The following is a 27250-nucleotide window of genomic DNA, read 5'->3' on the forward strand; positions in this document are numbered from 1 at the left end:
CACATAAATCAGCTGTTTAAACAGTGTCTGTCACTCTCAGTAGTGACAAATCATTTTCTTAGAAATACGTCAAAAGGATTTAATGTATACATCACTCCATTGAGAGGATTTGTTCTGAATTTTTTGCCTGACAATCTCTTTGAGCATACTTTTTTTACCATAACATTATGGTTGCATGTGTATGAGGTCCAAATTGTTCCTCAGTGTTCTGGAAAATGGATGCTCATCAGAAAAAGAAAAAAAAAGTAACTTTCTAATCACAGAATCCCAAGGGTTGGAAGAGACCTCGAAAGATCATCTAGTCCAACCCCCCTGCAAGAGCAGGGTAACCTAGAGTACATCACACAGGAACTTGTCCAGGAGGGCCTTGAATATCTCCAACATAAGAGACTCCACAACCCCCCTGGGCAACCTGTTCCAGGGCTCTGTCACTCTTACAGTAAAGAAGTTCTTCCTGATGTTCACATGGAACCTCCTATGCTCCAGTTTACACCCATTGCCCCTTGTCCTATCACTGGATATCACTGAATAAAGCCTAGCTCCATCATCCTGACACCCACCCTTTACATATTTGTAAACACTGATGAGGTTACTCCTCAGTTTCCTCTTCTCCAAGCTAAAGAGACCCAGCTCCCTCAGCCTCTCCTCATAAGGGAGGTGTTCCACTCCCTTAATCATCTTTGTGGCTCTGTGCTGGACTCTTTCAAGCAATTCCCTGTCCTTCTTGAACTGAGGGCCCAGAACTGGACTCAATATTCGACGTGGCCTCACGAAGGCAGAGTAGAGGGGGAGGAGAACCTCTCTTGCCCTACTAACCACACCCTTGCTAAGGCACCCTAGGATGCCATTTGCCTTCTTGGCCACAAGGGCACATTGCTGGCTCATGGTCATCCTCCTATCCACCAGGACCCCCAGGTCCCTTTCCCCTTCATTACTTTCCAGCAGGTCAACCACCGGCCTGTACTGGTACATGGGGTTGTTCTTTAACTACCCTGATATTTTCTGGAAGACTCACACAGCCAATCATTCACAGTCTAGGAGGTTTCTTGGGATAGTTAAAATCCCCCATGAGGACCAAGGTATGTAGTCGTGAGGCTGCTTTCAGTTGTCTGTAGAAAGCCTCATCAACTCCTTCGTCCTGATCAAGAGGTCTATAATAGACCCCCACAACTGTATCACCCGTATCAGTCTGTCCCTTAATTCGTACCCACAGACTTTCCACTTGCTCCTCAGCTGCCCCGGAGAGAACTCAATACATTCTAGTCGCTCTCTCATGTAAAGAGTAACTCCACCACCTCGCTTTGCTGACCTATCTTTCCTAAAAAGGACTGTTTCAACTCAAGACAGTTTTCTGTAAGTTAACCAGTTGCCATAGACAAAGATAGATAGATAGATAGATAGATAGATAGATAGATAATTAAATAAAATTAATCTCCAGGCTCTACAGTAGTGAAACCAGAGGACAATAAAGATAAAAAAATAAAGTAAAACACAATACAAAAGAGTGTTTTAAATAAAACTTTATACATATTTCAGACCTAACTGGACCAAAAGCTTAAAAAAAGGAATATAAATGCTGAATAAAATATATGCCTGCTCCTAAAAAAAGATGAAAACAAATTTGTAAATCAACATCTCATGGTCTTTAACTTTGCTTATTATTGTGTTAAGTGGCTGCAGTGTGCCCCAGAGCTCTAAGGAATCCATGATAAACTTTGTTGCTCTTCTGCAGAAACGGGCTTTGAAACATGTGTGCCCTATAGCCCTAGGTCAGCCTGCCAGGAATTAAGACAGAATGATGAGAACCTTGCCTTAGATTTGTGAAAAATGCATTGAATGTAATACGCATCCAAAGAAACATTCTGTGTATTTTTTGAGGAGACAAATGTGAAAAGATTTTCAGCAAGTTCTGCTCTAGAAACAATTGCCTTGATCCACTTCCCTGAAGTAAATGGAAAGACTCCCAGTGTTATTAGCAGACCTTGGATCAAAGCCAGCTGCTTAAGCCCTTTTGTTGACTGGTGGATCTGGCAGCAGAGTCTGTATGAAGTGCCCTTCACCTGCTTCTTCCAGAGGAGGAACTGAAATAGCAAAGGCCATCTTAAAGCAAATAGGAGGAAGAATTCAAATTATTAATTCTTGCACTTTCAATAAACAGTGACATCTAGTTCTCCTTTAAATTATTTGTCCATTGGACAATAATGCATATTGGCAGAAGGCAAAGTGATTTTATTTTTCTTAGAGCAATGATACAAAGTAAGAGAAAAGTCTTTTATATCCATTGACTTGGACACCAAATAATTAGTAAAACTGTAGTAACTGCCAAATTGAACAGCCTGATCATCAAAAGAAAATAAAAACATCTATTGCCACACAGATGATCTTTTCCTCCCTTCAGGCATTTCTCAGACAATTGTTGCTAATTTGACAATTGTGCACATTAAAATGTTTGATGTGTCATTAAGATGAGTAGCTGTGCTTTCTAGCTCCAGCAAGTAGGAAAAATTCAGCACTTCCAGCTCTAACTTGCCTGCAGAGCCAGAGAATGCTACGTGTGACATCTGCATCACCACTAACATTAAAAATACACACATACTTATGAAGCTGCTAGCAACGAAAGTAACAAACAACTTACTGCTGGCAGTATCTGTGACTGTGAAATGATGCTGTTGGGTAAGCTGTTCTGCCGGCTTTCTGTGGTTACTTCTGCCCAAGTGACTTGGAACCCTGTCATGGGCTGGTGAAGGTCTGCCTTGGATATCTTCCAGGAAAAATGGCCAGTGATGTTACCTTCCTGAACAATGAAAGACGCAGATAGATTCTCTGGTTTGGCCAACACTTTGGGTAGAACTGGCACTATAAATTTGGAAAGCAAAAAAGATAAGCTAAACTTTGAGAGATAATGTTCAATAAAGTTCATTTAATTCCACAAATCAAAGACAGACAGAGCTCTCTGGCGTTACCCAGGATCCTGCCAGCTTTCTAGCATCAGCCTTTCAGTGTTAACCAAAGTCTACCATTGATACAATCCATTGGCATTTTGGGCCAAATTCAAACTTCAGATCAAATGCTGTCAGCTGCAGTTGACAGAAAGGAAAGCCTGTGGCATGTAAAGATATAAAAGCTTCATTCACAGGAAGCCATCCTTCTGGTCCTCTGTATTTCAGAATACCTGAGCTCAGATTTTCAGCTTTGGGACCACAAGAAAATTCAAAGGATAGCACAAAACTCCATATGCAGGTAAAAAGTGAAAGTCATGCTCTAAAACTAAAAAAGAAGCTAATAGGAACACTGATGAGGGGAAACATAAGCCTTATTTGCAGTTACCCAGGAAAAGCTGTAGTGGTGAAAAATGTTAAGAGGGGTGGTGAGGAAATGGCAGTGGTGGCCAGCAAGGCTCTGAGGTGACCCACAGAGCATGGGATACCTTTGGGGATACTAGAGACTCAAAATGAGAGGGTCACCCTCTAAATGGAGAGGTTTCCAGACTTGGCTGTGCAAAGACATGGCTGACTTGACCAAGTGCTGGCAACAGTCCTGCTTCAAGTGGGTAGCTGGATTAACTGACCCTAGAGGTCCTTGCCAACCAGTATCTCCGTAATTCTGTGATTTTCATAACTTTCCAGCTGTACCTACCATTGTGGCACCATTGTGAAAGATACAAGTGTCTCTATTTGTTAGAGAGCAGAATTAACCTAAATAAAATCAAACTGTTTTGAAAAAGCAGCTTGTATCAGTAGCAAAACATGCAAAAGATGGGTCATGCCAGTATAATTATGTTTACAGTTATCATCCATAATTATAATAACTGTTCCTCCTTACAAAAATAAAAACTGTCAAATAACAAATTTCATGTTTTTAAACAGTCCACTAAAATTATCACCTAACTGACAAGACAGTAAATACCAGCCAAAATCTATGCTGCTTTCTATTGTAGTAGATTTTTCACATAGGCACCAGTCATATTTTTATTTGCTCTGAAACTTTCATTTCGAATTTTTGAATAGCTTTAAGGACTTTTTTTTTTATGATTTGAAACTATTTGGCTAGTTCTCCAGATCTTGCCTTACCTCCTTCAGCAGGACAATTAATGTGCTTGTGGGTTTTTTCTTTAAATGCAGAGCAAGATGGGGTAACAAAGAAAATACTCTCAGCTTTAAAACGACCTTTAGATGTTGCAGGCAAAATAGTTACTTTATATTTGCATGAAAATGACAGGTCCTTCAGAATTATGTAGTTTTCCTACAACAAAAAAAAAACCAAAAAGATCACATAGTGCAAACAGACCTGTAGGAAAAAAAAAAAAAACAACCAACCCCCACCCCCCAAAAAAAACCCCAACGTTGGCAGAAGATGAAACATTTTCTCCACTAATTCCTGCTATGCTATGCCAACATGGCTTTTAGTCAGAGTATAATATATTAGCATGGTATTTGGATATGTCCTTCAATTCTACACAGTTCTTTTGCCATGCTGCATCAAAGCAACTGGCTTCTAACATTTAGAACAGTCTTTCTGACATGATAGAGTGGGAGTAGCAATGTGAGGATGTAAATGCTAGTCGAACTAAATAAATGTAAGAAAGCTGAGTTAAGCTGCTGTAAATGACAGGCTTCATCTACATTCAATTTTTTAAAAGCACATTCAAAGTCCAGCGCGTCATTAAGGATCCATTTTTTTTTCTGCTTTACTACATTAGCTACTTCTGTCTTCTTAGGAAGAAAAGCTTCACAGCTGAACTACAAAGTCTCCATTTAAAGACAATAATCAGAGCAGAAAACTTTACACAAAGCATAAGTGTCCTGTTAAATTCTTCTTGTTGTCTAAAGTACTTTTGAAAATCAAAGCCTGAAAGCTTTAGGAGAAATCATATATGAGAGAAAAATGTGGGGTTTCTTTTTTGTTTGTTTGGTTTTTTGTTCTTTTAGTCTTTTTTTTCTGGGAAGATGTCCAATAATACCTTACTAAGGTCAGAAGTCTTTCACTGCCTTTTAGGTCCTTACTTCCCTTCAGAATCACTATTTTCCATTGTTCTTCTACATAGCCACTTTTTTCTAATGCCAAATTGGATTAGTCTAATGTTCACTCGGAAGGTCATTTTCATTGAGACATAGAGGTGGGGCTGAGAATGAACTTGACTCCCCTTCCATCTGCCAGAAGAGTGCTTTAACAAGCTTGACACCTCCTTTGCACTATTTTCATTTATTGTGACAGGGCCTAAATGCTCAGCACTGGATATGTAAGGCCTTTATTCACCTTGACCTATCATATCCAGTAGCAAAGATTTTGTAGCATCCACCTTCTTCTGTTTGCTTGTAGCTAGATTCTTCTCCTTAAGAAACAGTTCCCTGAAGTAGAACAGATCAATTACCATAAGATAATTGAGAGGAAACAGAATTGTAGAATCATGAAATTATTAGTGTTGGAAAGGACCTTAAGAGCATCTAGTTCCAACCCTCCTGCTATGGGCAGGGACGCCTCACCCTAGACCATGTTACATAAGCCTCTGTCCAATCTGGCCTTGGACACTGCCAGGGATGGAGCATTTACCATTTCTTTGGGCACAATAATGAACTAATCCTATAATGCATGTGGACAAATTTACAAAGATATTTTCTGACCTCTAGCGGAAATAAACTCCTCAAATGTCAAATTTCTCCTATCTTCAATGCGCATAACTTGAAATATTGTGACTGATCATAACATTATGTCACAATAATTTTTTTAATCCACCTCTAATAATTTGCTTTGCTGCCCCATGAAGCAGTAAATCTTACAAGCTAACAGTCTCCTGCATGAGAAATGATGTCTTTTGACTTACTGTACTTTTACATACCATTAACTCCACTGAATTGATCTCAGTATATGTCAGGGTAAGAAGGAAAGGTGAATTGTGATTTCTTCCATTCTCCATAACCCATTAAATCAATTGTGATGCACCAACCACATTACAATGTTGTTCAAATAATGCTTTACAGAGACAGATGACACTAGATTGCCAACAAATTGAGTATGAAGAACTGTCACTGCAATACATATTTGGGCTGACATGTACTTATAGAGAGCTTTTCTTCTTATCTGATACCTGCCTGACTTTCAGATTTAATGTCTAGTATTTTTCACCTATGGTCCTTTTTTCTTATTCTATTACTGCCCTCAAGGTTGTGAATCCCACCTGAATGTCTAAAAGAAAACCTACTTTATTAATTACTATTATTACTGTTCAGTTTAGGCACTCTGCTAGAGCCCTACAGTACTAATTATAAAGCTTCATGTTCTGTATGTTCTAGAAATGTAGGTGTACATACAAGTTTGTTTGCCACCTTCATTTTCTAACTAACACTAACAAAAACAACAAAAAATTACCCTAGTATGGATTAAAAAAACCCTGAACACCACAAAAAAACCCTCGAAAAGTCCAGATGCATTGTTTTTATCTTTTGCCAAAGAGAAACACAAAGAAGAAACATCCTTATTTATCTGTGAAGCACAGTATAAATCATACTGTTTAGAAGCTATTCAGAGTCAAGCAGAAGGCTGAATGAACACTTACATAAGTCAGCTCTGTTACTTTCCCACGTCCTTTGGTGTCATTGTGCACACAGGACTCCAGTAACCAGTGCACTTGGAATTGATTCATGCTGATATCTGAATGATATAAAAAGAGAGGAAAAAACATATATTATAACTATGCTTTCACCACTGCAACTTTTCTGGCTTCTCTGGATAAAAAAAGGAGTTTTAAGTACTGCAGAGAGGGTAGTCCCTCACTAGAAAGGAGAAAATATTACATACTTACCTAATTTAAACCTTATGTCAGCTAATGGAGATAAATCTAAAACCAGTGAATTGGCATTTTCTGATATGTAAGCATATACTGCTTACAATTTTTTCTTAAATCAAGCATTTACATTGAACATTAAAAAAACAACCTCAATGCTACTACTTCTAAACATCCTGCAAATTATGGGAATGACTTTGTGTCAACTGCCTGTGACTGTTTATATTGTCAGAGCATCACAACCCTGCTGCCTGGCACGGCTTGAGAAATCTGTGCCTGAAGATGTGTGAAAATGTCTGCAAATCCCTAAACTTTCTTCTTTCAGAATACATCCTAACAACTATTCAGCTTCTGTCCAAATAAAATTCTAGTCTCGATTCTTAGGAATAACACCAAATTCTTGAGTTTGTTCCCATTTAAATCAATGACAAAACTTGCTGCAGTATCAATTGTATAAGCCTTCAACCAATTTCCAGCTCTCTTAGCTTCTCATCTAATACTTTGCATAAGGAAGCAAAACAAACGGCAATAAAGAATTAGACAAAAGAAGAAAATCTCATCAGGTAATGCAAATACGTCCTGTCATTTTTCTGGATTTAGTTCTCCTCTATACAGAGGATACAAAACTATGTCACTTATTATTAATTAGCTAGGTATGACATAACCACTAATGCCAAGTCCCTAATCATGGGTTTCAGGAAGAAAAACAAATATCTTTGATGCCTTAAGGGCTGATCTGACATTAGACTGCTACGAGCAATTTGGATGCAGAAGGGAAGGATTGTAAACGAAACAGAAAATAGTCTGAAACTAGCTCAAATAGCATTGTGGTAAAAAGACTGATTAGAAGCTCCTTGAAATAGATTTTTTGCAGCAGCTATCATCATAACAACATATGTGCTAATTGTGTAATTTCTCTGGAAACTCAATTTTTCATTTTTATTTTTTCCAAAAAGAAATCTATAAAGAAATAACTGTCCTGTGATTGTTCTCTCTCATTTTAAAATAAAATTGATGTGCTTTCACTTGCCTCTTAGATGCTGAACTTTCCCACCTGATGTGCCTACTGGATGGAGACAGAAACTCACAGTGCATTTATAAGTAGGTTTCATCTGATTTAATCTTTCAGTTCATTCAATTATTGCCTGTCATCTGCTTGTGTCCCTCTCCTGGGAGAAAAAAACAGAATAGCTAGCTTCTTGGGACCTGAAAACTTTGTGCTGCTACATTAATCATGCTATATTAATGATGTGCACTCTAAGCCAGTTAAGCACAGTGAATGTGTTATTGACTGCATATTATCTGATAATTACAACTTATTACTTTCAACTATCTGCACATTATGTGGGCTGCTCTCTGTAAAGCTATTGGCTATTTTCACTTATAATAACTTTCACCTGCAATCCATAAAAAAATCACTCTCTCTTTGGCAGACATTATCAAAGCAAATTAAGCCTTGCCATAATCCAGCCATTAAGAACTGGTTAAGACACGTATCTCAGGTAGGTCACTAAATATCTCTTGATGGGCAAACATTTTAAAATAAGTCTCAAACATCAAGAGGTTACAACGGTTCAGCATCCACATACACTTGTGTACAGATTTACTAAGCCTCTGCCCAGAAATGTAATTAAACAGATTGTAACCCAAGATATTTGGTATTTCCAGCTCCTGGCACAGCAGAATTTTGTTGGATTACAGTGCAGCTCAACCTCCATTGCTTCTGTGAGCTTCTCCTCTTGGTCATTCTCTTATTTCCTACTTCTCCTTTCTTGCTCTAGCAAATCCTTTATAAACCATTCATAACAGCTGTGGTTTCTGATACCTTCTCTATTTGAACTAGAAAATTAGAAAGAAGTTATTATTTGTTATTAATTTCACTTTCTATCAACTTGGATTGTAAATGCAGGATGAAGATTTTAATTTTATAATTTTGTATTTAAGCAAAATTAACAAATGAATCCTATATTTGATACCGCTTACATCTGGTATCCTGCCTGATAACTTATCTTCAGTGTGCATGTAATTGCTATTTCAGAAAGGTTTTTGCATGCATATATATATATATAAGTATATATATATAACCACATCAACTGCTATAAACTGTAATGCATCAGGACAGGACCATTTAAGTCTAACCAAAACTTTCCATTGGAGCAGGCCTTTTTGACTTCCCTAATTTTTTTTTTCCAAGACTAAAAATTCTTCAGTTCTAATCTCCGTCTTAGTGACTGCTGTTATCTGACAGATCTAAACATAAGCATGTTAATTGCTTTTTGTTAAAAAGAAGAATGCAAAAACACTTGAGAACAATAAAAATTTTCTCCTTTTAAAAATTCTATGCTGTCAGGGATAAGGTCTGCATAATTTGGGTTGCAAAACTGAAATATGATAAGGAAGTAGCTCTTAAGATAGAAACTTAAAAAAAATAGAAAAGGTGGGACATTCTAGCTAGAAGCATGAAAAGCTCAGTGTATGTGCATGCATGAAGTATGCGTATTAAGAAACAAGATGGTTTAGGAATTATCTTCATATTTTTTTAGAGCAAAAGGAGACAAGATGTATGGGATGATTTAAAAAGCCACATAAGAGACTTAAAAAAAAAAAGGATGAAAATATGCATTTGTTTTATAAAGTTGCTCATAAAGCTCATGGCTCTAGAGATTCACTTTTAGCAAAAGAAAAGCTTCTCCCAGTCTCCTGTTCAGTAATAGACACTATCCTAGTGAGATCACTACTATAATTTTATTTAGATTTTTGTTTTCAGCTGTCCATTACAAACTCAGTGGCAGTTCCTGGACAAGCTGTCCAAGCTGCAGTCTAGCTGAATGCCAGCCACTGCCACCAAAGCTAATGGTTCTGAACAAAGCCCAGCTAAGTTTAATACAGTGCAACCCACAGCCACACTTTTTCTGAAAAGTCATTTCAGTAGTTAATATTAACAAAATATCCTGTATCCAATGGGGCTGCTTTAGGCCAATTTATTGGAAAGCATAACACTGAAAAGAAATTGCCTTCAGTTTCCTTCAGTCTGGTTCCCTGATATTCCAGCTGTCACAGTATAAAGCCTTTTTGTACATAATCAATCTCCTTAACAGTTCAGAGTTTTCTTGAATCTGTACTTCCAATTAGGAGTCTTTATAAAGGTTTATAACTTCACTGTTCCCATGGCTAGAAAGTATACTATTTGACACTAAAAAGACTGCTGCTTGCACAAAGAGCAAGCTTTCGTATTTCCCAGAACTCAAAATACTTGTATAGAAACACTAAACTTGAAGGACATACTAAGTGCTAGCACTCATTTGAGCACTTTTAAGCTTGTGAAATTAGTCAACAGAATAGTCGTTTAAGTCAGAACTCTTTAAAGGACTGTTATGGCACAAAACTTATTCAAACATTTAAGGAAAAAAAAAAGGCAAACCAGGAAAATGACTTTCAAAATCTCTTAAAAGTTACTGAAATGGAAGTTATCTCCTTCTGCCCAAGCCAAAGATTTTTAGATCTCTCAGACCGTCACACAATGCTTATCTTTTCAAATAAACTAATAGTGAATATTAATTATTCTGGCTATGATTTTTAAAGCAAATTTTCTGAAGTATGAGTTCCTAGACTTAAGAAAACATTCCTGTACAAACATCACAATAACATGTTCTTAAAATTCCATGTATACTTAGCTCTTTTGCTGAACAAGACTATGCAGCTAACTTCGTTGGACAGAAATCTTAAATCTCTAACTAGAAATCTCTTGATTAGGGGATGCTCTAAAGCATATTGAAAAGATACCTGTTTTGATTTCCTCCCTCATGTTTCACCCAAACCCACCCTTAATTTCACATGAATATTTCCACAAAGCTACCACTCTATTATAGACTGTATTTAGGAAGATGTTCTTCACCAGATATTTCTGCTTCCTCTAACCCCCTGACCCTAAACTTTTTAGTTTCATTTTAATAAAATTATACAGATATATTTAAGATTTTTCTGGGGGTGAAATGCACATTTATTCAGGCAGCTTCCAGCTGTAAAAGCAGCTCAAATTCCTATTAATGAGACAATGACAAATACATTTTTTACCACTTTGAAAAGTTCAGGTTCATATGCACAATTTAAGCATCTTAGATTGAAAAGTTTTGCTTAAGGTACCACAACATCTCCTAAGCCACAGCTGCATGCTGATCAATAGGAATGACACAGGCCTACATTCTACACTTGCTAAATCTCATAATCTCCCAACAGAACTGAAGCTCTGAGACCCATTCAGAAATATCACCCAACATAAAGCCAGGTAACTGCAGCTTTTCCTAGCTGGAATTTCTGGTTTCAGTGGTTCTACAGTTTATGGAAAATAATCTAAATAAAAAAGTGATCTTTTTTCTTATCTTTGTCACATTTCTGTTCTGAAGTACATTTCCATTACTGTCAACCGTGTGAATAATCTTATCTAATGTGGTTTCTTTATTTTCTACCATGTTACTGCAGACAGCTCCTTTCTCTGCCTCAAATATTTGTTTTCAGGATTATTTTACGTTTATTGGTGCAGAAAGGTGCCAATGTGATAATGCCGAGGAACTGGAGTCTCCTTTGTAACTAGAAAACTGGCATCCCAAAAGCAGGAACAGAAGTGAAATTTGTTCATACAATCCAATGCCACCAATATGACAATAACTCCAGGAGACCATGTAAACACATTTGAGAGGTATTCCAGTGATCCATAGCAAGAAATTGTAGCAGACTATTTTGGGAAATGGGGCTAGTTCCTGCACTGGTTTCCTGGAAGTCTTTAGGCAAGCACTTCATGGCACCTTATCTCTGTTCAAACCCTGCCGAGTGCTGATAATGACAACAGCTTCTGACGTAAAAGTATTTCAGCTCTAGATCGGCATGTTATTCTGATGACAGGTCTCTACAATTTGGCATAAAAATGGAGATTAATGCCAACTGTGACACCCTTATTATGCAGGCAACCAACTTACAAAAACTCATCAGAAGAAAAAATCAAATGGGATTTACTAGAAAACAAGATCTCAGAGCAGGCATGTTCAACAACAACAGCTCAAATTAAGGTTTATTGCAATAAAAATGTCTAGCATCAATAAACACAATAACTGATTTCTGCATTGTAACAGGATCTGAAGTAATTAACAACCAGTGTCTGATAGATTTTCCCATTGGGTTCAAATACAGTAAAAAAAAAAAAAGATTGTAAAATAAGACCTGGCAGCACAAAAATATTAATTTAATGTAAATAACAAGCACATGTCAAATGAGTATTTCAGTATGAAAGGAAAAGGTGTTCTGTATTTTTTGTCAAGTTACTAAGCAAACTGACTCCCTCCAAAATATATACATATAATTAATATGCTAACCATATGTCAAAAGGAGCTATCAAAGTTTGGAAGATAATTAGTTGTATGTAAGCCTACTGTCTTCATTGAAGCCTAACGCTTCTTCAAACAGGATGCCATAAGACTAAAATTTCTGTGAAGCTACTTGGTAAGGAAATTACTGAAAGAATTTGTTCTGGATTTATCATCTATTGTTAAATCTGATATTTCATACAGCAAACTGCACTGATTATTTCTGACTAGCCACATGGTTTTTGTTTTTCTTCTTGTACTGGGCGGTTGATCTTACAAGCTTCTGAGCACTCTGGCCCTGATTCAACAAAGCACTTAAGGATATGAACAGTCATGTTGACTTCAATATTTAAGAGTAGCTAATGGATCGAGCCATGAAGTTTAGTACCAACCACTTACATGATCAAGACACTAATGACCATAAAAACTAAAGTTAAAAGATAGCCTTGAACATGTCTTCAATTGTTTTAGACTAATAGAAAGAAGGAAATAGAGCAAAATAAAGTAATTTCCTTTCTGGATCATGTTTCTTGAAGCATTACTGCTTGAAAAACAGGCTATAACAAGGGGTAAAGATTTTATATTTAATATCTCAGAACAGGGCAGAATCTGCTCAGGGCATATGAAGTGCATGTTTCAGTATCGACAAGCTTGACTAATTGTTTCTGTGGCAAAGTTATAGTATTATTTTGTGGAGCACTGTATAAATCCTGTGTCAAACAACACATCAACCAGGACAAAAATTATTTATCTCATTGTATTGAATGGTGAAGCTGTTCTATAGTGAATATAAAAGTAACAATGGTAAGTGGTGAAATGTGTGATGTTTTGCATAAAGAAAAATATTTTATAATCTCTGAAGCATCAAAATATGTGTACAAAGGCTTCCTGAAGAAATGTTCCTGCCTTACCTTCTCCCAGTATTCAACCCCTGATATGTCTTTGCAAATGTGTATCTAATACAACACAGCACTGCTTCCAACCCATCATTCTGGCTGGAGGATGGGCAGCAGCATCTCTTCTGCAGGGTAACCTGCCTGTATTTCCACACCGAGAACTATTATGTACGTAACTGAAATAGAATAAAATGAAGTGTTTTTTGCTCTCAGACTTGCATTCATCTGTTTATCAGGCTGCTATTTTTCCTCATACCAACAGAGTTCTACAGTGTGCAAGTTTCCATAAATGCTTTTTCTGCTAGAATTCAGATGCTGGAGAGGTCCTGAAAAAAATATAGGGACAGCTTAAACACAGGCAAAATCCAAGTGAATTAATGAAGCAGTGTTATTTACTAATAGTTTCTTCAGTTTTGAAGACACAATTAGTATAAAGTGATCCACACTGTATTTATCAGACTGTAGTAACAGCATAATTGAAGAACAGTTAGGGAAGGAATACTCCAGCTTACTGCAGAGAAGCAAAACATGATCTCACTCAGTACTTGATCATAACATATATTGGTTCATGAGCCATTCTATTCCTCTCTGGATCGTGGTGTTTCTTGTCAGTATTTGCAACGTGAAGCTAATGACAGGACAAGAAATAATGATAGAATAGCAACTGTTACTTTACTTATGGTAGTTTAGCAAAATGCAAAGTGAGTTATCAGTCTTAGGATATATAGGCAAACACAATTTACCTTCAAGTAATGATGAAATGCTACACTGATGTGCTAACACATTGTGAGCTCCCCTGCATTCTTCCCTGTAAAAATTGTGTTGTTGATGTGTACTCTCTGGGGCATTTTAGGTTAAAAAAAAGCAGCTTAGGCTTTTTAACTGCTTGTGCATTGAATCATCAAGAAGGATAGAAAGAAGAAAAAAAAATCCAGTGTAAAATGTTTGGTTGTTAAATCATGGTATTTGTGACACTTCTGAGAAAAAGAACTTTTTAGTAATCACTTATTCAAGCAATATGATTAAAATAAACACCAAACCCCTCAGTTGATATTTAAACTTCATTCCATAAACACTTCCTAACAAGGCAAACAATACTGTTTCCTCCTCTTACATGGAATATAAGCAGTATTGATTAATTCATAAAGATTTTGTTTCTCACATTATGCCATTTAAAATAAACTTTCTTTCTACAGCACACATTCTTTGTATAACACAGTGTTAAGTCTTTCAAAGAATGGTATTAACAATTGATGTGTAACTTGAAGACAGGCCTGAGCCACAATATTTGTGCCTACATCTAGACCTACGAAGCCTCAAGGTTTAAAGATGTTTATATTGAGGGATATAAATCCAGTATCGTTCCTAAATTGGATTATCTTCACCCTCACTCCTTTCTCTCCACACAACATCCTATACAAAGTGAGTTCAACAATATCTCATTCTGGTTTTCTATTACAAGGAAATTTACCTCTTGCAAACTCTAAGTCTCACAATAGCTGCTTGTAGCCTGAACAGAAGCTTCCCACATTACTCCTTTACAGACAGGTTTTTGAAAGTAGCTAAGCATCCAAAATTAGAATTTAATGGAAAAGAAAAAATCCCAAACAAACAAGTCCAGGGCTTGCTATGGTTATACATCTGTTGAAAATGTCACTAGGTACTCTGTCATTAACTCCACCCTTCTGTGTGACTTTGACAAATCTGGATGGTAATTTAGGTGGGGAAGCTATATTGTGAATAGGCAATCTGTGAGTCCTTCCCAGTTCTAAAGTCAAGATACAGACCCACCTTACTCTACTCTCTTCTCTCTCTATGCAAAAGCTGCACAGGTGGGTTTGCACGCATGTACTGGACTTGCAGCACGGTAAGCATCATGGCGTGTCATATCAGGATGTTGTTTTGCTGAAATGTTATTCATAATGTTAATAGCATTAATATGCAGCTCCTAAATTTGCAGTTTAAGACTATAGCTCTACAAGAAAGAATAGAGCAAAACCAAGTTAAATATCTGTAAAATCATGTGTGTACAGATAGGGTGAACAGAGTATGACTGTTTTCTGTGTCTCCAATGCACAATTTAGTATTCAAACGAAGCTAGCAGTGGCTTCAAAACAAATAAAAAAATATAGTTCTTCCTAAAAGAACCTTAAACTCTTAAAACTCTGGAACTGCATAACTCTGGAACTCCTTAAAACTTAAAACACTGGAACTCCATAACTCAAAAAGTTTCAAATGCCCCAAACTTATGTGACCCTGACAGGACACTAGATATTATCATGAAAGCAAAATGCATCTCAAGTGAATAAAAAAAAAAAAGAAATCACATTTGGCTCAGGAAATCCCATGAACTAGAAGTTGTCTGAAGCTGGGACAATAATGTGCAGAAGTATCATTACGTGTTTGCCCTATTCTTATGCTCCTTTTGATTAGCTTTTGGTCACTGACAAGAACAGACTAGCTGTAGGGATGGATCTTTGGTCTAGAGTACTATATATATTTTCATATTCAGCTTATGGCCCAGGAGTAAAAGCAGCTGGTGTTTAAGAACTCATTATTCATCAGCTGCATACAAGTGACATCTTTAAATTTAGATTACAATTTCAGAGTCAAGATACCCTTTTTTTGGTGTCTTTCCCTCCATCTCCTGCTACTCATTCAAATAGACCAATTTCCTTCCCTGTCTGTAGTGTCTGTGGCCACCTTATAAACTAGGCTAATTAAACAATACAAGCTAAAAAGTAGCATGTGGAGGAACACTGACGCAATTTACAAGAGGACACTCGGTAGTTTAAACCACCATCACCATGAGCATGATGACTCCCTGCTGATAGTTTAACCTCCCCTGGATCATAAGCTAACCATTTTACTTCAGAACTTAGGCAGGCTAAGAGATCACTCATGAACAGTTATTACCCCATACTTGATGAAAGGTATCTTCCTAAACTGCAGCACCTCAGTATGATGTTACTCATGGTAGGACTGGTAGGATTGTTCCAGGTACGACAGTGTAAACATGTAACACAAAACTTTGAATGAATATGACCTAATGATACAGTCTGGGAAAACGAGGGGATGAATTTGATGGCAAAAAGCTTGTCTTTCTCAGTTATTCAGGCTGCCTACCAACAGACACTGCCATTGACAATCTTACTGACTGAATATATATGTATAAAGTTCTGTATTTTTTGTTAAAATAATTAATTTTATGGGTTGTGGTAATACTTGAGAAGTAATAAGAAACGTTGAAAATTTTGTACTGGGTAGACAGGTACGTAAAGATACTGGTATTGAAAACATTTTTTTTCTGAAGAATTACTAATCAGGTAAGATTTTATTTACTAGTTGGACAGTTAATTTTTTTCAGTGCCTTGAAGTGAGTTAAGTTTTGATAAATGAATTTGCAATGCTATATTGAATGTGTCTCTGCAGTTGGACACAGGTACTCATCCCAGATAAAGATGGTCTATCTTTGAATTGCACTCACAGACCAGGTAGTTTGCATTTACACTTCTATTTGATCTTTTAATGTAAGTTCAAAAAAAATGAAGCTTAAATTTGTAGTCAGTTATTAAGTTTAAAAATAAAAAGAATACTACTTTTAAATGCATATATTAAGTCACATTAAATACACTTTGACAATTACAAAAGGTATTCTGGAGTATGATTCATGTCATACTGAGGGCTTGTGAACAGCATGCTCTATGTAAATTTTAAAATGAAGCAGTAAGTAGGTCAACCATACAAAGTGCTAGAACCAGTTTGATGAATGTACTGGACCAAATGAGCCCAGTATAGCCATAATCTACTTTCAGCAGACATCAGTGGGCGCCTGTTAAGCAAAATCATTCTTCTGTGCTGTCTGAGCTCTGGGATCACAGTAGGTAGCTCTGATTTGGCTTGTGATACTTGATTTCCCAGCACACTTTGAATCCATTCCAATTACATTCCTGGGACTAATTGTTGGACAGCCTTGCCCCTAAGCCTCTCATACCAAGAGCCTTAATCACCTACCATGAAAAGTATGGAGGTTTAGAAGCAAGTGAAAGGAAGCCAGTAACAGTTTTCTGCTGTGTCTGTGAAAACATGAAGAAATGCAGTAAACTTTGCCCTTGAAATGACTCCCCAGTATTGTACCATTTGCAGGGGAGATGCTGCTAAGATTGCCTCTACTGTAAATGTGATTTTAAAACTTAATTATTCATCCCACTAATCAACTGCATACCATTTGAGAAGTTGCATACTACCTGCTCTGCCAAATTGTATTAATTGTTGTTGATGTTTTTGTGACAGCCACCAGAAACATTTTAAGCGTTGTTAGCACTTCACATTTGGACATGAAGCAAATGCAAACCAAATAGTCCAAGTCCTGTAATCAGTTTATAAAGTCAGATGTTCCCCTTTTCATTTTCTCCAGGCAGAAAAAAGGCAAAGACATTTTTCTTGGCACTACACTAGGGCTATGTGAGACAAAGTTAGGGAAGAGTAGGAATCACACAGGGATACTTCTGACAGGATATACTTTTAACTCTGGAATAATTTCCCATGACAGTTAAAGCTGACAGCGTTACCTAACCATGCAGGATGCTGGAAAACTCTACAGGATACTGGAGAACTCTACAGGATACAGGCATCTGAGTCAGCTGTAGCACACATGGAAAAGCAGATTATGCAATGTCTACAGGTGAATTTCTAAAGAGGTGATCTAGTCAAAGATGCCTGTGCTGGGGACCAGTTTTACTAATTAAAACTCTAAATACACATTATGCATACCCACACAATCAATCCCTGCTGAGCCAATGTCTCTGTATTCACATGGAAGTATGAGGGCAATACATTGGTGTATTTCCCACTGTAATTATCAGTGAGGTCATCTTGCTGAAAGAACCATCTGGACCAAAGTGATACCTTCAAGTACAAATATTTTCCTAGTTACATATCTACAATTAGAAAATGGCCAGCTGCTCAAACACTGAACTTCCTAGTACAACAGTTAGTATCAAACTAAGTATTACATTAGCGTTAAGCAACTACTGTTGAATTCTTTACAATAACAGCTAGAAACTCCAACTGGTATTGAAGGGTTTCACTAGCTTCAATGGCTCTAGTTCCATGGGGAAAGCTTTCAATTATTTTAAAACCTGTCATATGCAATACCTTATTGCAAACACAGAGTCACCACAGTCACTTCATTTATGTCCATGAACTAAGTGTAAGTTAATTTTGTTTTCCTAAGATCTGGTTTTAAAAGCATTCATGGCAGCTTTCTGCTTGTTTTGTCTTGGCTTGCATTTTATTCTTCCCTGTAATTTAATTTATTATTCTTGTTTGGTTGATTTATCAGACAATGGAGGATTCTTTACCTCTCCCTGCCCTAAGTATTCTTTTTTTTCTGCTTTAGCATTTACCAGAAACACAAAGAAAGAAGCCTGAAGCCAACTCTTAATGCATTTTAAATATTTGTCCTTTTAAGCAAAACCAAGGGGCATATATATTGATTTTAAATATCCAGAAGTACTTTAAATGTTTAATTTAAACAAGGGGATGTAAATGCACACAGAGTTTATTCAAGGAAAAGGAAACTAAAGCTTTACTTAAGCAATAACAGTCACTAAGAAAATGGTAGTGGAGGCAGAGTAATGGGTCAGAAAATATCATTGCAACATGTTTTGGAAGGAAATCATCATTACATCAAATTACATTCTATTATTTTAATGTATTATAATTATTGCAGCAACTGATGAGAATAGATGAAGTGAGTTCATAAAGATTTTTCTTTTCCTTCTTTCTGTAGGCAATACTTTATTTTCATACACAAATTTGCAGCAACTTGAAGGCTTTGCAGCTGAAGTCTAAAACCTCAGCTCTCTATTTGCCAAACCACTGAAGCACAGAGGAAACAGAACGACCTTTTTATTTTCACACTTTCAATCTTGATTATTGTACAAGATACTGAGGATCTTAATTATCCTAAGTAGCTAATCTTTTTAAGCAGAGGGTTCAGAGTGCATCCATTCTTGGTAATGGATGGTACACTGTGACTCTAGCACCAAGGAGTTAAAAGTGATTTAAGGTGATTCCACTATGAGACATAAATAGCACATAATTTCTAATTTCATACGGTTGAGATGGCCAAAATATCTGGCCACGAGCAAGTTCTTTTTATTTACAGAAGTGGGATTCATGCTGCTTTAAGGTATGTACTGTGTTTTTCTAATCCCAGGCCTAAGTCAGAGGCAGCAACCGAAAGACATTTTCTTCTCTCAGAAAGAAGCTATTGTATTCATATAATTGTGATATGCTTTTGTAATGACTGCCTAGCAAAATTATGTGCATTTGCTAAGCACCTTGTACTGCTTGAAGTGTGGAGTTATTTTGGCTAGCATACATCCTTAAGTAAAGTTATTATTGCCATCACACCCAAGCATTCAAACTGAAAGGTTGTTTCATAAAGAGATTTATTTTAATGTAAAGTCCAGATCCTACATTCCATTCATGCTTCACACTTACTGAAACTAATGGGATTTAAGAAAGAACACCTGAAGAACAGGCCTAGATGAGTCTTTTCTACTACGAAACTGTGGCACATTATGATGCATATATATGGAAATAGGATCTTCCATCTACTTAGACTTTAACACAAACACTGTTTTCAGTTTCTGATTTCTAGTTAGCAATCACTAATTTATAATGAAGCCAGTTCAGTAATAGTTTGCAACACCCCCTCTGTTGCAGTTATTGCACACAACAGAGGTCTGATGAATTCTATTCAGAGGAATATATAAACACAGGAGCTTCAGCTCTGACGTCATCACTATGTCCTTTTACTGGCTTCCTAGAGGCACACTTGCAACTGACAATGAGGAACACATCTCATAGTAATGGCAGAACTACCTTTGAATGTTAAGAGATATGACTGTGCTTTCTGGAAATACTAAAGTTTTTATTTAGGTGGTCTCTGCAGACTAGTATTCATAAAGGACAAATTCCCTGTCATTCAGAAAACAGTAACAACATCTGTAATAGGGTCTTACAGATAGGACTGAACAACTTGATTTAACTTCAGAGTTAGCTCTACTTTGAGCAGACGGTTGGAGCAGCTGACCTCCAGAAGTCCCTTCCAACCCATTTAAATTATTCTGTGATCCTGATCTATTTTGTCCTTTTTAGACTGAGTAGAATGGTTCAAGTTCAATTTCTCAGCTAACAAAAGGACCAATGAAAAAAAAAAAGAAATAACCTAAAACAACCTTAGGAGCATGTTTGGTATTTTAAGTGGTATAAAAAATCCACACAGGTTTGTTTCTGTAATCTGTGGTGTGCTGTGATGCTACAATGTTGGGACACAGTACAAAACTATTCTATAAGGTAACCTTGGTTTGGGATAAAATAAAAAAATAAAAAAATCTCAGGCCTTCAAAGAATGGTATGAGCACTGAATTCATGAGTACAACAGAAATTCTGAGAAGCTATTACTATAGACAATGAATAAAACTATTCTAACTAAATGAAAAACTGTTATTTAAGTAGCTGTTAAAGTTTTCCTTTCAGCGAAAGAAACTCCCTATCAACATAACATACTGGTTTAAATGTCTTCATTAAAAAAAATAAATAAAATGTATATAACATATTTATTTAATCACCACTGCAACCATATCTTGTTAGGACCATGAAGTCTATCACAGAAAGTACAAAAAAATCTTGAAAATCAAACCAAACAAAACAAAGATTGCTACAACCAATTGAAATTTTGCTCAATTCACAAATGTCCAACATGTTCAAGCTTGCAAATTTTATTCAATTATTTTTTACGTTACCTCTTACCATTATCAACATACTTATTTCACATGGTTTCATGACAGTTCTTTAATCTTTATTTGTTTTAAATCACACATCCTGATTTAGGACTATAGAATATCTGTGGTCCACCACCAAACAAATGCTAGTTTTAATGGCAAGAAAAAATAATTGGAGCAATAAACAGGGACTCCTAGCTTCACCCACCATGTAGGAGACAAAGAGGACAATTCTCTGTCAGGGAGGATGTGAACTCTGACTGCCTATCTGCAATGAAAATAGCCTAGACATAAGGCAATTGATGAAGGTAAATTTTCTCTCATTATTTTCTATTGCATTCGCTGCACTCTTAGACTTCTTATAACTCCCTAAACATGATGAGACAGTGCAGTTCATAAAGCAGGAAGATGTGTGGGTACATCTCCCAGCACAGCTGGCTCCAGTAACTGCTGTCTTTCATAAAGACAGGACACAGCCAATATGCTTCTCCTGCTGTGTTCCTTGCATGGTGAAACAGACTTGCTCTGCAATAAATTATCACTAGTAAATTTACAGTCAGTATCTCATCTATGTACTGCATAACTTCCAAACTCCTGTAAGAGCTCATAGAAGCTGCTAGCTTCTCAGGAGCAGGTAACTGGCTATATTTCAGTTCCACATGAGGTAATGGTTCCTGATGAGTTACTCGGAACATATGCTGTCACTCAGAACTCTATTTCTTTTTAAGAAAAGAAAGGAAAAATGCCTGAAAACCTTCTATATTCTGCCCCTCTTCACATACCTTTGCCATCACTGTTCACTTTGTGAGAAAAATGAAGGTGTCTTCCACTGTGTGTCTGGTGCATATATCTAAAGTATGTGCATGTCACGGTGCATGTGACAGAGCTTGCTCCCAGCACATGATGAAGATAGACCTCTGGGTGTCTCCCTTATATAGCTGGATGTACAGATATTCACAAAAGATGTCAGCTGTACAGTCACACAAGAACAAAACTAGTCTATCCGTGGCACAAGGTGACAGCATGTAAATCCATGTAATTTCTTACAGGTCTGTGCCATATCCGTCTTTGAAGACCTCCAGCTGTGAAGATTACAGCACTTCCAAACACTTTTATTTCCAAACTATGAGCCACTATGAGAATGCTGATTACTTTATTTCTTCTTATAGGCTTCTATAGCCTTTAATACAAATATTACCTCCAGGTATGTAACATAGGGTAGTATTCAGCTCCAGATTTATATGTCAATATTTAGGTATCTATGACACAATGTCTACTTATAAGCTCAATATCTAAGTTATTATAATTTGTTGACATCTAGCTCAAGGTGTCTTCTTTGGAACAGGAATATTGCTGTATTGGTTGTGATTCTTTTCTCCACTAATTTTGGAAAACTATTAATAAGGTGCATTTCACTAGGGGTGCTGGCATTTTGTCATAGGATGCACAATCTTTCTTCTGCAAATAGGCCGGAAGGGAAGCAGCTGCAGCTGGATCAGTTGTTGTACTGGGCTGAATTTTGCTTGCAGAGTGTGAGTTGTACAACCTTATGCCAGTTGGAGTCACCACAGTCTCCTCATCTTTGAACCCTTCTCATTTTTTGAAGTTCAGTCTACTGAGAATTTAACCTGAGCTCACAGAGAGATGTTAGGTGCCTCTAAGACTTCTACAAATGAGTTGTCTAGGCTCCCTTCTGCACTTGGTGAGAAAGAGAGGCGCTTCCAATGAATGATTCTGCTGCTGAGTGAGATGAATTGCTTCAGAAGTCACCTGCTTTTCTTTTCTGATATAAAAGGACCTTGGATGAGTTGTATCTCACTTGCAGAAAGCTAAAGCTTAAGGTAATCAGTTCAAAGCTCAGAATATGTAAATCTCACTTTGGATAATCAAAACTGTATTTTTTAAGTAAGCTTAGTAGTCATAATTAAAAATCCCTCAACTTTTATTTAAACTTTAAATTATTCCAGCTTTTCATGAAGTTAGGCAAATATGAGATATAGTGAGGAAAACTAGGAAAAATGAAAACTAACACAGCCAAGATGGAGACAAACATTTAAAATGTAAGTAGAAAGGCTGAGCTGAAGCTTCCAGATTTTATGGAGGAATAAGAATTTTATGATTCTATGATTATCCGTCTTATAGGCCTTTATTTCAAAGACAAAAATTGAGTGGATTTTATACATGTGCTACTGCTACACATGTAAATTGCTCAAAGTTAAAACACTAACAGTGTCAGCACATTTTCAAATAACATTGTATGAATCCATCATGGCTAAGCTGGGGCAATGTGCAACAACCTATATGCTCCTAAAAGGCATGAAAGGAAAATCCTTTTTTTTATTTTTTATTCTGATTAGACACTTAAAGTTTATGGCATTTTCCTTTAGACTAGAAAACTTAAACATAAAATTGTTGTTAGATTTTCCTGAAAAACAAGAGGGTGAATGCAGCCTAGCAAAAAAACAACTTACAGATTTTTCCAGTGGTTGTGGCCAGTTATTCATCCTTTTGTAATTCATGGTGACTAATAAAGTTTAGCATAAAGCCTATCATGGCCGTAACGTAAGCCACTATAGCTTTAAATTTTTGTGGTTTGAACTGCAGTTTAGTGACTCAAGTGATACTGTAGTGTCATTAGATGAAATTTTGCCCGAGGACTTTACATGCTTGAGACCCTCTGACCACACTTCCAGGGAGATAATACTCATAGCCACAAAAGCTCCTTGGAACATTAGACCAAGTTCACCTTCCTACTTAAACTTTTACTGAAGCAATTTCTACTGAAATAAAAATTATCTCAGCTGGGCAAGATTCAGTGTTCCAATGTGACTGACTGTAATTTTAGGATAGCTAATTCATGTAATTTTCTTCTGTGAGACATTTACACAGACAACACAAAGGGAGACGAATGTTTCATTCTAACATGAAGGTGAAAGGATGGAAGTACTGGTGTAGTATTTAACTTTGAATTATTGTATGAGGTTCATCATATTATGGTAATGTTCTACAACTCTGATGCTGTTGACGAAAGCTCCTCAGAAAAAAACAGTAAAACAAAAAATTAACAAACCTGTCTTCTTCCAGTATACTTTGACCTGAAGTTGATTGTCCTGATAGAAAGGACTTCCAATTTTAAGAAAACGAGTGGATTTTCTTCTTTGAAAGGCTGGGTAAGGATCTACCAGTCCTTTCTGGGGTTTCCCAGCAGAAGATGTTCGTTCCTCTGCAATAAACAGAACAATCAGGAAATTATTTATGTGCTGTATAATGACTATGTTAACAGTGCTGCAATTCAGAAAATTATACTATCTTTAATCAAATTATCTTATTTCAGTATCTTACCCAAATGAAATTAACACAAATAACAAGTTGTCCATAATGGTTGAAAAGCATATCATTTGTTGAAATTCAGTCAGAAAATATTTTAGACAGAGAGAGAAAAAAAGAAATATAATTTAATATGAAAATTCTCTGTAAATTTTCAAAGGAATCATAAGGAAAGGGAGTGTATTTATATCCCCAAGAACTAGAAATGTTAACACACTGACTCTTTAAACAGGCATAGTATCTGTATAATCATTCATGGCCTCTATATTTGTGCAGTGTTTGAATATACATAAAACCCAAGAACGGCATTGAGTGTAACCCACAGTGCCACATGTGGTTATTACATCAAAGTAAACACAGTCCTTTGGTATGCTATGTAGGAACAGTGTGGTCAGATTAAAGATCTTTCTTGCCCACTTTCCTGTTTCCAACAGTGAACACTGAATGCTTAGGAAAACACTGTAAGAGCAAAATTAACTTTGAGCAATCTCCTTGGTGTTATGTGTCTAGCTTCCAACAAGCAATGGTAATGGGATGTCCTTCACCAAGAATTTAATTTAGCAACAGTTTATCAACATTTAGCAGGGCTGACAATATTTATAGATCTTTCCAGTTGAAAAGGCAACAATGCTCATTCAAACTGCATTTTCATTGCACACATGCAAATACATCCATTCCAAATCAGAGAACAGTATTTGCATCAGATTTTAAAAAGCTGTATTTAATTCAATATTACACATAAATGAAAAATAAAGATTTCAATAATAAGGAAGTGGAAAATCATTAATTACATACTTGAGAGAAAGATGGTAAGATTCAAGTTTCAATAATTATCATGAGTAACATGTAAACTTGAATATTTTGCCCTACATATAGCTTCAGCTGAAACCTACTTGCTTTTTGGCCAAATCTTACTATCTTAATCCTTTTCTTAATCTGATAAAATTTTACATTTTCTCTGCTTGTTTTAAATCAAAGCAAAACTAACAAACTTAAGAAAATTATTAAATTATTTTTCAAGGTAACCATAATATTTATACTACCTGAAAGGAAACATAAAGTGATAGAAGTAGACTTAAATTTAATTGGTATACCTCAACTGAAAGGATTTAATTTTACTAAGTATTTGCTTTTATGTTCTCTGTCTGCTCCCCTTCCAGAAAAAACAGGACACAAATTTAGAATATCTCTATATAAAGATCAAGAGAGTCAGTCTTGCTACATTTCTCAGAAGCAAAGCTTACAAATATAGTGAGGCAATGCATTTCTGAGTGTGGGGAAATGTAATGCCAGAAGGCCAGGGTCAAAGCTCACAGAGGTCTGTAGGACTAAATTACTTCAGTGGGTTATGGACTATTTTTTATTCTGACAATAGGAAAAGACACTGAAAAAAACGCAGAGCTTAATTCCAGAGAGAGCAGAAAACTGAAAGAGGGACTTCAACAAAATTGGCATGTTTCTTCTGGAGCTACTTCCCAAAGGCCACGGAAGTCCCTAGATAAAGACAGGCCATGAATATCATGTCCTAGATAACAGTCAGGCAACATTTTCCTTTTTCATTTCCACATTTCTCCATCTGCTTCTGAGCACTGTCAAAAGTACCTCAAGCAGAGCTGGCTCTGTTCCTAACTAACTTCAGTGAGATTCAGAAGATGAATTTGCATCTCCTACAGGAGTAGGTTTTTTGCTTTTCTATGTAAGCTATAATTTAGCCATTTTAGAAAAATTGTCCGAAGAGGTCTAAATGCACTTCTCAACAGAGTGCTCTGTCCATTAAAATGTGTGATATTAGTGCTCAGGCACTAAGAAAATACTGCTCATTAACTAAATGTGTGTTCATAACTTGAACATTACAGTCAAATGCTTTGAGTATATGAGAAAATAAAAATGTTACTCTTAGTATAGTATTACTTTGATTTAAAAAACAATACAACAATTAATAAACCTTTTGGTCCAAGAAGGTCACCACAGCAAAATGAAATAAAGCACAAGGCATTGGAAAGTCTATATTGAAGAAACCACCAAAGGCACATATGAGGTACAGGGTAAATGAACTCCATTTGGACATTAGGAGACAGCAGACTTTCGCAGAAACTGCTGATGGACTGTTTTCTGAAGTAAAACAACCAAGGAGAGGGCAAATTATTCAAGCAAAATTGTGGAAGGAATTAAAATCTAGCTGTGACCATGACAAGAAATAGATGCCACTGGAGTAGACATAAGATGATGAAACCACCAAAGGCACATGAGATACAGGCTAAATGAACTCCATTTGGTAGAGGATACAACCTTTTGTAGAGGGAAAAGTGAAACAAAAATCTTCCTCTCCCAACACAGACCCACTGGTGATACAGACTATGAGAGACAGAACATTAGTGAGGCCAAGGAGAGAGCTGATACTACCAGCAAAAGGATTTCTCACAGTAAGTGCAGAATGGTATAGAAAAATGACACAGTCCAATATCAGCTACCTTCAGTTTAGAGGGCTTTTGTCATATGGAAAGTCTTTATTTACTGTCATGCTTAAATACTATGATGATGAAGATGAAACCTAAAGTCAGGACTAGCAATAAAGCCTGACAAACATCAGTTGATTAATTACCCCTGCTGCCAAGCGGGGAAAGTTTATAAAACTATTCTCACAGTAAAATGAGAGAGAAGTTCAACAGCTTGCCCATTATCACTTTGGCTAGGTGTGTATAATGGCACCCAGAATTTCCTCCAAGTCACCAGGACACAGCCCAGCCTCAGATCCAGGTGAAATCCAGGTACCAGCCTTCTTTTGTGATTGGATGTAAACTCAACTGAGTTCCATGTTCTTTCTCAGAGCTGTGATGTGATATGGTGAAATGCCATTCAAGATGATTGGACTGAAAACTAAACACCCTGAAGTTTAGCACTGAGATCCAGAAATTCACAGAAACTTCTAATCAGAAGAGAAAACAAAACAAACCAAAACAGGAGAAGGAAAGATGGTAAAAAAAAACCCAACTAATTTTTTTTCTGTTTTTTTTTTTTTTAATTTGAGAAATCATTATATAAAACATTAAAATTCCAGATAAAGACTAGATAAAGCATTCAGGTTTTTTGAAT

General features: G+C 36.5%; 1 protein-coding gene across 1 annotated transcript in view; it reads right to left on the reverse strand.

Annotated features, from left to right (window-relative positions):
- ANOS1 (anosmin 1) overlaps positions 1-27250 on the reverse strand; it is a 138981-nt gene that overhangs the window by 5407 nt on the left and 106324 nt on the right. The window contains exons 9-12 of the mRNA XM_034074483.1: positions 23901-24053; positions 6554-6648; positions 4071-4242; positions 2636-2856 (exon numbers count right to left, since the gene is read on the reverse strand). Of these exons, the coding sequence (XP_033930374.1) occupies positions 2636-2856; positions 4071-4242; positions 6554-6648; positions 23901-24053 (641 nt within the window). The remainder of the gene's footprint in view (positions 1-2635; positions 2857-4070; positions 4243-6553; positions 6649-23900; positions 24054-27250) is intronic.

Source organism: Melopsittacus undulatus, chromosome 2 (assembly GCF_012275295.1).
Source record: "Melopsittacus undulatus isolate bMelUnd1 chromosome 2, bMelUnd1.mat.Z, whole genome shotgun sequence".
NCBI classification, from domain to species: domain Eukaryota; kingdom Metazoa; phylum Chordata; class Aves; order Psittaciformes; family Psittaculidae; genus Melopsittacus; species Melopsittacus undulatus.